Raw genomic sequence first — 13,568 nt, forward strand, 5'->3', positions numbered from 1 at the left:
AATAGTAATATTTTTTCACATAATCTATTTCTAAAATCATAAGCAGCATTCCTTTTGATTTAATTTCTGTTGATCTTTGTTGGCTGATGTTGGCCTTTGGTCTGTGTGGGCCAGCAGTGATCGTACTTCTTATCTCTTAGTATATCAACCTGTTTTTATTAAACTGATAGCATGTACAGCGGCTTATACATATTAATTAGAAACGATCCAACAATCAGTGTACTGTTAGCTGCAATTTATCTGAGCTGATCGTTGTGTTAACCTAAAGCCACTCTTTATTTTTAGACTCAGGTTTACTAACAAAGATTAAATTACTTATTTAGACAACATTTCTTATGTTGAAAGACAATTCATGACGTTAAAGTCATCATTCCCAAGGATGCCATCTTTGACAGAGGTCACAGCCCTCCATATTGTATATGAATCATGACTGTTCATAGCCTATATGGCAATTACATTATGACAAGGCTGATCGATTGATAATGTAGTTTGGCTGCCGTTACTGTCCACCTGCTACTAGTTGTCACCAGAGTATACCTAATTGCATTATGAACTGTTGGATATAAAGTCATTCCATTATCTACAACCATTACACACTGTTGTGTGTAGAAATATTGCATGTAATAGGTTAATGACCCCTCGTATGGTTGCTGTCTTACAGCAAGCCAAACGTCTCACCTTTGCAAAATGCTCTAAACACTTTGAAGTCTAATCTTTTACATAATGTACAAGCTAATCCGTCGGCCTAAATTGTATTAATATTCTATGAACTGTGAAAGCAATTAGAAAAGCGCAACGAAATATCATTTTTCAAGCTTAAGGAACTCAACAAAAACGGAAATCAAATAGAGTAAATAACTTTTTCGCACTTGTTAAAAATGTGATGGTTTTAGAGTTGAACAAAAAATTATTGATTGCAGAACACCAAATCTGATAGAGTCTGTATATTTGTTATGAATAGAAACAACATAAAGTTTTAGTGTAACGCTCTTGTTGGTGACGAGAAGTGTTCTAACTTTGTCTACTTCTGAGCTTCCATTAGCGAGAGTTTCAATCAGTGTGTCAATAGAAGCTATTGCTCTGTCAGCAGCCAATTTCTTGTCTCGGTAAATTAGAAGAGCTTTTGGTATTTTGGCAATATCTCAAAACTAACTACTCATCTAACTAATTTGAAAATGTGGAATTACACTGAGAACTTAGAAGAAACACAGTGTTCAAAGTTCGGTAATACTATGCACACACAGAGCACGGAAAAAATAAAGCAAAACTATGCAGACAAGTTTCATTGGGTCTGAGGTCAGGTGAGAAGACGATACCCCAAATTATTTCTTGTTCAAGTTTCAATGTGCTAAATTTCTATTACAACAATCGTAGAAATTGTCTTCTCTTGAAAACTATAAACAATTTGGCAAGGTGATGATGAATACACCCTTATTGAGTGATTGAATAGAATGCTGGTAGATGGGGTAGCATTGTACTAAGAACTTTACCCTGGTAATCTAACACTGCGAGTCATAGGAGAAGGTTACAATTTGATTATTGCAGTGCTATTTCAGCCAGATCTGTTTATCAGTGAACATGGACATTATTGTTAAGCTCATTGTCAATTTACGACCAGGTAAGATATGGCACACAGCTGATACACAAAGGAGCATCTACTTTATCTGCTATCTTTGTTATATGTTGTTTATATGTTGACGGGAATTTTGGTAGGAGATCCTAGAGATGGAAATGATAATTCAGATGAAGGCAGTGGGGGTGAACGAAGAAAGTTTGTAAGAGCCATTTTCTTGCATATACTGCTATTTCTCTCTCTCATTATATATTCCTTCATTGGAGCAGCCATATTTCAGGTAAGAAGGAGTCATTTTTTTTTTAGTTGCATTTGTGGCCGAGTCTCTGGATGCCAATGAGGTGTAGATATTTCTTAACGTGTATGTGATGAACTTTAAAAATTATCAAAGATGCTCATTGCTGCTAACTCTACCATTTGCCAGAGGGCTAGATTGTTAATATTTGTGTCACATGATACATTTTGCCGTGTAAACTTTTAAAGTTCTTTGGCCGGCTTGACTGAGCCAAAAGGGTTGTACCACTAGTAGGGTAATTCATGTAGTAGAAAACTGTGGTGTTTTCTATGGCTAGTTAGCTCATAGAATGTTTTGTTAATGACTGCATGTAGAGTTGAGTTTGTGATCACAAAAAACACCAGAATTCTCATCACTGACAGAAATAGCAAATGTAATGAAGTCTATGTTATTTTCATAAAAAACAAGCTGAAGCTAATAGACTTTCAATAGGCTACTTTCATAACAGGAAATAGCCTTAGGGCCAGTCAATGGAGCCATTTTGACTTTAATAGTGACACAGGTTTTTTCAAACTTTTATAGGTAGTGACATGGCCTTTAGTCTAAAAATTGACACTCTTTAGCGAGCTTATTTAAAAAAAACAGTGCTTGATAACTTACCATCATTATGCCATAATTATGACAGTGAAGTATATAAACCAAGGGCTTGCAAATTTTAACCTATGCAAAAGAATTCTCTTAGCTACTTTGTGGGCACAAACCACATGATGTAACCATTGCAAGTACGTTGAGGAAGACCAGTGGCCACTTGATGGGTCAATCCCCTCACAGGAAACACGCTTGAAACATGATCTTTTTCTTGACGTGCCACAAAAAATACTCTAAAATTTTTCTACTGTCGTCATATCTTCAAGCTCCAGTTGTATTTTTTACAATTGTGTACCAAAAAACTCATAGTTGTAAAACAGTTTATTTTAATTGCAAAAAAATAAGTTTATATTTATTAAACTGCCTTAGCTATCTAATTTGATTTTTTCTTTTTTGGTGCAGAAAAGTTAAGATTTGTACAATCACTGGTTTTAGAGCAAACTCATCAATTGCGGAAAGATCTATGGTATAATTCATTATTGTTACACATAATAAATGCATGTCTAAAGAGGGTCCTGTGTAGGTATATTGGCCTCAATTGCTAGCAACTCAACTGGAGTAAATCAATTGCACTAAAACATCAGTTGGCTGGGCAGTACGGATATTTACCAACATTCTCAAAGTGCGTAAGATGATAAATCAATTCCGGCGATTAAGTTGCAAGGCGTTTCATTAGAGGATAGAATCGCCAGTACTAGTACATTTTACTGCCAACAAACTGGTTTATAAAATTTAACAATCAAGCTGTTCAAATTCAATCAGCTACAACACTCTCAACACTCAACAAATCTTAAGGAATTTTTATCATATATTTTACACATAGATCGTAAACCATTGTTGTGGTAGGATATTTGTAAAAACTTTAGTTGAGATAGGTTGGAGATTGCACATGGTCTGTATGCACGTGATCTGCATGATCTGTATGTATGTGATCGTTATGCTTATTTTAGGCTCTAGAACATCAAAATGCAGCTGAAGTCTCAATAGACCTAGTCACCACAAAAACGGAGCTTCTAGAGAAAGTTTGGTAAGTCATGAAAAATAACAGTTGATATTGTGTTTTTGATGTTACTTTGCTTATCATAGGAACTTTGTTGGGATAAATATCTAAAATTTCTAAACAAAAGAGAAAATGACAAATTTGTAACATATTTAATATATATATAAAATAAAAGGTTTTAAGCTCTTCGCGCATCACTAGCCAGTTTTAGCAGAATTTGTTTAGACATGTAACATCTGGCAGCAGACAACTCCGAAATCTGTATCCCTCTTTAAGTGCTGTATTGGATACATGTCTATACAATAAAAAAAAATACATTTGAAAATGTGAAACAATAAATTTTATGTTTAGTTTCCGAATATTTGAATGTTTTACGTATTTGTTACTATTCAAGATAAATATCCAGTATTTTAATGCTGAAGCGCTTATTCTTAAATTGGCAATATTCTTTTGATTGGCAGGCAGCTAGGAAAAGAAATAGAAGACAAGGTAAACTTTACAGTGACTGTAGATGCCCTTCTTACTGAGTATGACAGCAAAATCAGTGATGCTTTGTGGCATGGCATAGATATAGAGGACAAGACTCAACACAATATGACCGTAGTAACTAGAGAGCAGTGGGATTTTTGGGACAGCTTTTTCTATGTGGCAACGGTGTACACAACTATAGGTGAGTGCTTAGTTTAGATATAGGTCATGCTGCTTTTGACTAATTTTGAACACCAACTGTTATGGCTTGCCGAATATATCGCCGAGTGTGTCTCTCTCATCAGCAATGCGTTATTGATGCATCGACGATGCATCGACGATGCATCGACGATGCATCGACGATGCATCACTAGGATATCGGAATATTAGGATGTTGGTCATGTCTCCAGACTATCTGTGAGTGCGGTTAAGATAGAGGTCTAATTGCTCCTGACTATCAGTCTGTGCAAAGTTTAGATATAGTCTAGCTTTTCTTATTATCAGTAATCTATACCTTTCCGTCAAATGTATTTGGTTTTCACATAAATTTGGAATCATATTTGAGTGAAAACAATTTAAATACAGTAAGTTATCCACTTATGACCTATGTGACATACATTTACCCAAATTTACAATCAAGTCGTGGGAAAGACAGGCAGCTCAGTGCAAAGCTTAGCAAAAACTGTTCTTCATTATTTTCGTGAAGCTTTTTCGTTATTTTTTTGTTAGGGCAAGTTCTTTCTGCCACACGATATCAACAACTTCTCTCAAAATTGAAATTTGGCGATTTGTGTACTGATTATATACGTTAATAAGAGATAGATGTTGCTCACCATATTGAGTCCAAAATGGGTTCGCAAACAAATAAATGATAAAATCTTGGTTAAAAGTTTGAAGTTTACTAAAATAAAAGCTAAAACTTCCTTCAAGTATGTGTTTTGCAAGCTAAATTCATTTAAGTTAGATCAGAATCGACGGACTACACAGAATTAATTTACATCCAACTTGTCTTACGAAAGGTCGGCTGTGGTAGATAAGGTTATAACTAATTTTCTCTATAGATTATCAATACTAAACTGGGTTAAGTACTATCTAACCTGACTGTTATTAGTCAAGAAAGCTAAGCCTGGCACCAAGTCTGTTGCATTTTGTAAGCAACTAAAAACTTACCAAAATAAGCTGGCTTTTTTATGATTTATGTAAGTAACTATATATCACATCATAATGTTCCAACTACATTGGATGTTTAAACTCACACATTCCAAAGTAACGTACCTGTAACATTCCTGGAGCATTCATTTGAAGATAAAATGATGTTATACCATGATGTTTCAACCAGATTGCAAGCTAACATTATATGTACGGTTAGACTGAACATTCTAAAGTAACATTCCTGAAACATTCCTGGGACATTCACTAACAATGTTCTCTAACAGCTTTATGATATTGTTAGCAAAGTTGATTCCTGTGGCATCCTATCAAACATTACAATAAAGTTTCTGCACAACATTCTGCAAAATGATCCTGTGACATTGTTGGAACATAATACAATGACACCATCAAATAACATTTGTATAACATTATGAAAAACCTTGCTTTACACGTATCAGTGCAGAATGTCCCAGGAATGTCATTGTTAGTTGGATAAAACATAAAATATGGGCTCCATAATGGTTTATAAAAATAGTTCAAAAAAATGTTTAAAATACATGTATGTGCTCATGCTGTAGGCTAAGTAGAAAAATAGCAAACAAGTGGTCATCACATTCACTAATATATGATTAGATCATATATTTTATCAGAAGTTATAGGTATTTTTCTATCATTTGAAATTTTTTCTGATATTAGAGATGATCTGAACTGTTTCAAAATTAAAATCAACCAAACATCATTGTAGTTAAAAAGCTCAGAAGAAAATAACTTGCAAAATAACTTCACTAGTTTTTATCATTACGATGGTTGATTTTGGCTATTGTGTTCAACTTGTAGTATTAAGCATCTTTATTTTGTCAGTCTCTCTGCATCTATAGACGTCATAATTGTTCTTTCGCGTGGTCTGAGCATTTGAACCGGAAACAAGCTTTATTGATTTTTCTCTCGAAACATCTTAGCTATCAGATCACCTCAAACATCAGAAACAGTTCTAAAGTATAAACAAATACAGATACTTTCTGTTAAAATTTACTAGAACTTTGCGCAAAATTATTTTTAATTATACTTTTCATAAAATGAAGTTATTCATATGAAGTCGGTAAAGGTATTAGTTCAGGAAGCCTGTTATATACTGAGTTTCCATGCTTAAAATGGATTTAGAGTTTTTCCACTCTGAATCATAAATAGGGTAAAATCCAAACGAACTCTACGCCATTTCGCTTCGCGAACTTTGTGTGAAGCCATTCACAGTAAGACTACTATTCGATGTCTCTGAAGCGCTCACATTGAATGGATTTAAACTGGTAATACACAGTTAAGCTCCATTTAGTGGAGGTAAAAAGATCAGCACATTTCATCAGACTACCACGTCAATATATTGTAACTACTATTACTAATGGTACGTTGCTCATACAACAAAGATGAGATCATTACCTTCTTTATTTATTATATTGCCTTATTCATTAGATAAATGAACCTACCGAATGAACAGATTCCAATTGCACTAGTGGCAAACTCTTCTTTGGTTTAACTCTTCTAGCATAAAATAAGTTTTTTTGAATTAAAGTGGTTGACGTTCATAAAAAGTAATAATTGTATAACAAGTAGTAGATACTGTTGCTGTTTTGTAATATAGAGGTATATACTATTTATTATTTTTGAAGAAATTTCTGATCGAATATCCTGCCTGAGTTGGTACAACAAGTGTATGAAGCATAAATTTAAAAGTGACCATGACCTGAAAGCGAGTTTACCTTAACAAGTTATGTTTCGAGGAGCATATACTAGTCTTGGAGAAATCAATTAAGTGCAACTTAATTGATTTCTCCAAGGTGTTTACTTAATAAGGTGCGAATTTGTCAGCAGAGATCAACCCTGAATCTATTTGAAGCATAGAAACCCGGTAATGGTTAGCTTGCTAATGATCATTGCAGCTAAAATCTTCACAATTAAAACTTCCCACATGTTTTTTCTAGTAAGAAAACAAATAACTAAAATCCTCGATATCTAGTTATAGTTACAACTGCTAAAGTAGCTCAAGCTAATTGCAACAGTCCAGCCTTAAAACTTTGAGTTGTAGGATAATTCTGATAAGCTCAAGCTTGGAAGCAATAATATGTTGTTTTATTCAGGCTATGGTCACCTCAGTCCATATACAGTGTCTGGGAAGGTTGCTACAGTGATCTATGCTCTCATAGGAATACCTCTATGTCTCCTTGTCCTCGCTGATCTTGGTGGACTACTCGGGGAACTAATCAAATATTCTATGAGGAGAATAAAGCGATGCTTTTATCTTCGTTGGTGAGCAGCCAGTGTTCTATATATTTGTGTATGTGGCTTTTAGATTGACGATTATCCTAGTTTGTATAAACTTGAGCGAAAATGCTGTCAAATATTTGTCTCATTCCCTCTTTCAAAATACCCAACTACTGTATATACATGTAAATTGTGCAGCTAAGAATTTTGTTTTAGACCTGATAAACAGAAATTAGTTTTTGATATTACTAAAACAGCTACTCTGCAACAAAGAATCGAATTGCATTCATGTGATACCGAACACATATCTAACCATAATGAATGGCTGTAATTTTTAACCTTTGCTGCTGATCTGGGTAAAGTTTTTCACATCTTTGGTTACATTTTTTCATAAAAGATAAAAGTGCACAAAAAATTAAAGCTTTTAAAAATATTTACCTAGGCAGCAATTTGTTTTTAAAGACATGGTTGCTCAATGTAAAATAAACATTTAAGCTTCACATTATTACGTTGTAATACTAAAGAAACAAATGCTAGAATGTTGCCATAATATTAACTGATGTGACATAAAAAATCTTTTTACCACCTTTTGTTAAGTAACTTATTTAGCAATTTTCTTTTAGATTTGTGGTACAGTTCGCTTATTAAACTTGAAAAAACACTTTGCTTTCACACGGCAGTTGTTTTTAGTGTGCCAGTATTAACCCTTTAAACCCTGGTCCTCCTTGAAATGTGTGTCAGTATCCCTGGGCAAATTTTCCAGCAAAAGAAAGTTTTGAAACTTTCATTTCAAGCATCTTAATATGCGCATAATTCAATGATATTTGGTAAAATAGTGGTTAAAAGGCCAACAACACACAGCAAATGTTAACAAATAAAAAACAATGTGTTTCACAGTCCTTTGGGCTAAAACCATGAAAATTTGTATGATTTTGAAAATTTGTAAAAATATTTTCCAGTAGCATCATACCCATTAAGCACACCTTCAGAATTGTTTTATGACTCAAAACATCTGCAAAACTATGGTTAGTATCATATGATCTTTTATCTGCATACTATTACTATCTACATACATCTGGTGCTTATTAAATTTGCTAACATCCTGAAACTACTGCAACAGACACAGTCTAAACTCTTGATAAATATCATAATGCTTGAACCTAACCATTGCGCAACATATCAATTTACTAGTCAAGCATCTAATGGGTTGATCAAAATGAAAACTAGTGAAAAGTTCCCACAGTTATCTGGTGATCATATCAACGCTATCTGATAAGACTGTGGGAGTCATTGCCAGCTGTGCAGAATGCTACAAGAATGTTGAGCGTGCTGCAGATCACAACTGGTGAATAAAAAAGCACTGGTGCATACTAATTTTCTTTTTTTCACGTTGAGGGACCAGCTAACAAAACACTCGTTTGAAGGCAAACTAGCTGTCGGCTTGCTAACTGGGAGATCCAAAAACAGTTTATTTTTGTATGCATCTTTTGAAACACTCCATTTTGAAGCAATGCTTTATGTATGTGCGCCTAAATGTGATGATATGGACACACTGAATACAAACTTTATTCAAAAATTTCCAAATTACAGTAAGTTTGATAAAGCCAGTAGTCGTGTCAACAACAAAAATAGTCGAACCGCATAAATAACAGATCAACAATTAAATATCCTAATTTGTAAACATACTATTATTATTATTACTATTATTATTATTATTCAGGTCACGGAACGAACAATTCTCAGGAGACATTGATAGACTAAGTGGATGCGCTGTGATTGCTGTCTTCTGTAAGTAGTCAGGCTACATTAAAATTTTAGAAGTTTAATATGTGCTAGAAAAATTAATTTATTGATATTTTAGGATGACAAAAACAGTAGAATTTTGGTCCTGAATTACAGTGACTTTCAAATAAAAGAAGTTAGCAAGTGTTTGAAAGTAACTCTAAGGCTATAATGTAATCACCATTAACTGGTAAACATATCATGATGTTCATGCCATGAGTGCTCAAAGCGCAGAGGCTGCAGCAGGTGAGATGCCAATAATGCTCAGCAACATCTATTGTAAGGCCAACAAAAATGGTCTTGCTTTACAGCCCGTCAATAAGACTGAGGCTGTCTATAATGAAGGGTTGTTCAAGTAAATAAATTACTATTAGTAGCAAATTTTATAACATATTTTAGCTAGCACCTTTTCAAAGAGTAAGAAGGGAAAGGCGACAAAAAATGTGCAGATTTTACTTGCCAATGACGGTGCTTTCCCACTTGCTTTGTGTTTCTTAGACTGCTACGGTGAAAGTAATTAAAAATGGTTGAATGGCGGTATACAACATTTTTCAGTGTAGTGAGAGCCGTGTTTTCTAGTTCGTTTGTCTGTTCATCAGTCTTTTCAAAGCTAGGAACAAATGTTGGAAAAAAATATTACATCAAGTGGGATTCAAACTCACTACAATCAATTTTGAAGTCTAACACACTTTCACCTGTGCAAATAAACCATCATGCAAAATTTATGAATAATTATGCAGGGAATTAATACACCCGACCATTTTTCACAGCACACTGCCAGGGTGCTAGTAACAATAATTTAGGCCTTCTTGTATTTATATATTAGGAGTTATCTTTCTTGGGTAATTTCCAATAATAGTTATGCAACATAATAATTGCTCTATCAATTAGATGGTGAACCAGGGACTATTCTAGCAAACTGTTTTTAAAGTTTTGTTTACAAAAATCCTTTACTATAGACTGCAAGAGTCCGTCTTTACTTCAATAGGAGTCTTGCATATCTGTCCGTCCCGAGCAATAGCTAAAAATTAAGATAAACGATTGTTTTTAGCATGACTCAGAACTAATGAAATTTGGGTTGTTATACTGACACTCTCAACCCTGTGTCAACCAACCACTTTCTCGCAATGTATCACATATGTGCAGATAGCTATTCTCAAGGCCTACTAGACTGCCAAGGTACCAGTAGTTTATAAAGAACTCAGAATATAAAATGTATGCTTTGGCAAGCATATATCTATTCATAGTCAACAAAGCCTACCTGACCCAAATATTGAATACCCTCATGTATCTTGATCATGGCAAACTAAAATAATACTGCAATTGTGATCGGTTAGTTATTAAAATACTATCACAATGTCTGTGCCCCTTACATATCCTTAATTCCTCATGAGAAATTCCAAAGCAGTACTATTTCTAAAAAAACTTTTATAGAAAAATTAACCAAACAATAAAAGTAAAATATCTACAAGTTTTAAACAACAGTAAGTAGAAGTGTAGCATCGTTGTATGTATATTCTATGAAATCTATGCTAACAATCTTGCATGTTGCAGCTGTAATATGGATAGCCTACTTGCTGGCAGGAGCAGCTATATACACCCTTTGGGAGGAATGGTCATACTTTGATTCATGCTATTTCCTGTTTATAAGCTTCAGGTAGGAGCATTCATGTACACTACATTTGTTCATGTAGGCAAAACACATTAAATGAGTTTTTTGAGGAAGGCCTCAAAATATTGCAGTTTTTCTAGGACACAGTAAAACTGTTGTTGTTGTGGTATTGTGACCTGTTCATTTTTGTTTGGTTGAAATTTGGATGGTAGAAACCCTTCTTTTACTGCAATATAGCGTTTAAAATAAGAATATTATAATATTGTAACATTATCACCTAATAAAACTGAAACATAATGCGTAGAAAGTTGTCAATGATTTCTAAAGTAAATTGATCAATGTCCGTGTAGTGGTGTTAACTTAGGCCATGTTGTGCCACCCCAAATTATGTCTACCGCTTCTTTTTTGATCACATTCCCAGGTAACACCCTTATTGACCGATAGCTAAAAGGTTTCTATGATATAAGTTGTAATTCTTTCTAAAAAAAATTTGTAAACTTTAAAATGGCTATATCTCAATTTTGAACAATTGCGACAGTAACTGTTCTTCCGTTGAGGTCTTTGCATTTTTGAAAGTGTTGAGGTCTTTAAATCTTGTTTACCCACCATTATTATTGGTTATAAAAAACTTGCCTACTGAAAAGTATGTAATAAATCCTAGATCTGAAATTTCTGCCTGCTGCTAAAAACTGCCAGTGACAGGATCTGGAGATCCTATCATTGGCAGTTAGTGTACAAAGTCTAGCTATAACTAAATAATTACTGCATATGCTTGCGTGTTAACTTGGCAAAAGCAGGTTCACAAAGAAATCACTATTCCTTTTTTATTAAGTCTTTACTTAGCACTGTTGCTATAAGGATAACAAACTCTGCTTTAAATGGAGTAGATTTATGAATAGTAAATTATCGTATTACTTTATTGGCAATAATTTATTTCAAACATATCTTTTTTTCCTAATTCACATTATGCAATACAAAAATCACACTACAAAAAAAAGCAGCAGTCAACCAAAAAAAGTCAATAAATATTTTGGCGTGCAGCATTTAAAAGACCTTTCTTAGTTAAGAAAATGAATGTTAGATAAGAAATTGTTAAAGCAAATCAAAATGCTTTTTTTAAATTGATTGTTAGTGGTTGTATGTATTGGTTCTATACCGCCAAAGTTGAAATGAGTTAAAAACCTTTTACTGCCAAGTATAAAATCTTTTTTATAAATAAAATATTTTAAAGCTTATGTTAGATGTACAATAAACATTTAGTATAACCTGAGTAAAATATACAAAGATTTAGAAGCATATTTATTTTGTTGTAAAAACCAAATGGTCTAAAAATAGGTCTTAAAATTTGAAATGCAGACAGGATGTGGATTGCTGGAAATATTATTTGCACCGACTAGGTAGACTTTCAACCTTAATTCACTTTCTTAATTATCCAGAGAGAATTATCGATTGAAAAAGCTGTCAAAATTATGAACTACTATTTAAAAAAACTAGTGCAAAGTTTTTTGCCTTACTTAAAAGTAATTTTAAGCTGTGTAAGGTTTTTATCATAAGCACCACTTGGAAAAAAGTGTAAAACAGACTATCTATGCAAATCTGTACTGTTTAGTAGAGCTAGTGTCTTCTGCTTTAATATTCATTTTGATAAAGAACAAACACTTTGCAATTGCATTTTGGAGGAAATTTCCTAAAGGTGGTGGAGAATTTTAGAGGGCAAATCTCAGCAATGTAGAAGCAGCAATATTAAAATCTGTTACATTTCTGTGTTGCAGCACCATAGGATTTGGTGACATCGTACCTCAGCATCCACGCTTCTTCCTCATCAGTGGCATTCTGATCTTTCTTGGGCTAGCACTCGTGTCCACTGGGCTAACAATCATTCAACAGATCATACAAGTAAGAGACTTTTTGAAGTTGTTTAATAGAATATTTCATAATATGGTATATTGGTTAAACTTCAACTAAATGTACGAAAGCTTTTATAAATGGCCATCACTATATGGTAGCCACATTGCATTCTAAATGGAGTTTTTCTTGTGAGAATTAGTGCAAAAACTTGAAGGAGCATGATAATCGTAATGACAGTATTTCCTGTTGCATAAAATTTGATCATATGGCCGCAAAATCTAAATTGTTTACATTTTTCGTAGTTCAATCTGGTGAACAGAAGGCAGCCTGTCTCAAATGTTAGACCATTGTTTGATTGGTTGCAGTTTTCACAGAGCCAATTACATGTTCAATATTGGAATAAAAGTTTACCTTACTGTACTATAAATTACAATAACTAAAATAACAGCTGTGGCTATGTCCTATTTGACAGTCAACCGTCAACAAAGCAACAGATGAAATAGATGCGAAACTTGGAATAGAAGATACTCATTCAGAAGGTTCAAAAGAAAATGTTCACCTTGTAGAGATAAAAAATAGTTTGCGTGGTCAAGAACCTAGCGTGTGAAGATAGTTGATAGTTATCAACATTTTGTGATTGGTTACGCTGCTGCTTGACTTATATATATTTTGTTTTAAAAACATTTCTTGTAATTATTTTTACAGCCTGCACTACTATATTTTTTTATTGCTTTTTGTAACACGATTTAACGAATAACTTAAACAAATAAAACTAGTTTCTATGCAGTAGATGACATGCACAGTGGATAGAGTTTAATTCATATGTGGGTATAATATATACAAGCTTGTGTCTGTGCTATTCGGACTATAGAAAAAGAAAGAGAGAGAGAAAGATGATGGAAAAGAGAAAAATAGGAAGAAAAGAAGGGGAAAAAGTGAGAGAGAAAGAAAAAGGGAGGGAGAAATGAGAGGAGAACATAAAGTAGAGAGGGAG

General features: G+C 33.7%; 1 protein-coding gene across 1 annotated transcript; it reads left to right on the forward strand.

The window, feature by feature from the left end:
- The first annotated feature begins 1,536 nt into the window (after positions 1-1,536).
- Positions 1,537-13,357, forward strand: LOC137401758 (TWiK family of potassium channels protein 18-like). Its single transcript, XM_068088236.1, has 9 exons — positions 1,537-1,618; positions 1,714-1,853; positions 3,407-3,483; positions 3,918-4,126; positions 7,209-7,377; positions 9,053-9,120; positions 10,669-10,771; positions 12,499-12,622; positions 13,047-13,357. The coding sequence occupies exons 1-9, from the start codon at positions 1,579-1,581 to the stop codon at positions 13,179-13,181; spliced, it is 1,065 nt and encodes a 354-aa protein (XP_067944337.1). The 5' UTR covers positions 1,537-1,578; the 3' UTR covers positions 13,182-13,357.
- Positions 13,358-13,568: the final 211 nt, after the last annotated feature.

Source organism: Watersipora subatra, chromosome 8 (assembly GCF_963576615.1).
Source record: "Watersipora subatra chromosome 8, tzWatSuba1.1, whole genome shotgun sequence".
Taxonomy (NCBI): Eukaryota; Metazoa; Bryozoa; class Gymnolaemata; order Cheilostomatida; family Watersiporidae; genus Watersipora; species Watersipora subatra.

Bases quoted from the DNA above. Each gene is read 5' to 3' on its own strand.
- LOC137401758 (XM_068088236.1), top strand. From the start codon at position 1,579: ATGGACATTATTGTTAAGCTCATTGTCAATTTACGACCAG. The intron at 4,127-7,208 runs GTGAGTGCTTAG...TGTTTTATTCAG, and splicing joins AACGGTGTACACAACTATAG to GCTATGGTCACCTCAGTCCA. The intron at 12,623-13,046 runs GTAAGAGACTTT...CCTATTTGACAG, and splicing joins TCATTCAACAGATCATACAA to TCAACCGTCAACAAAGCAAC.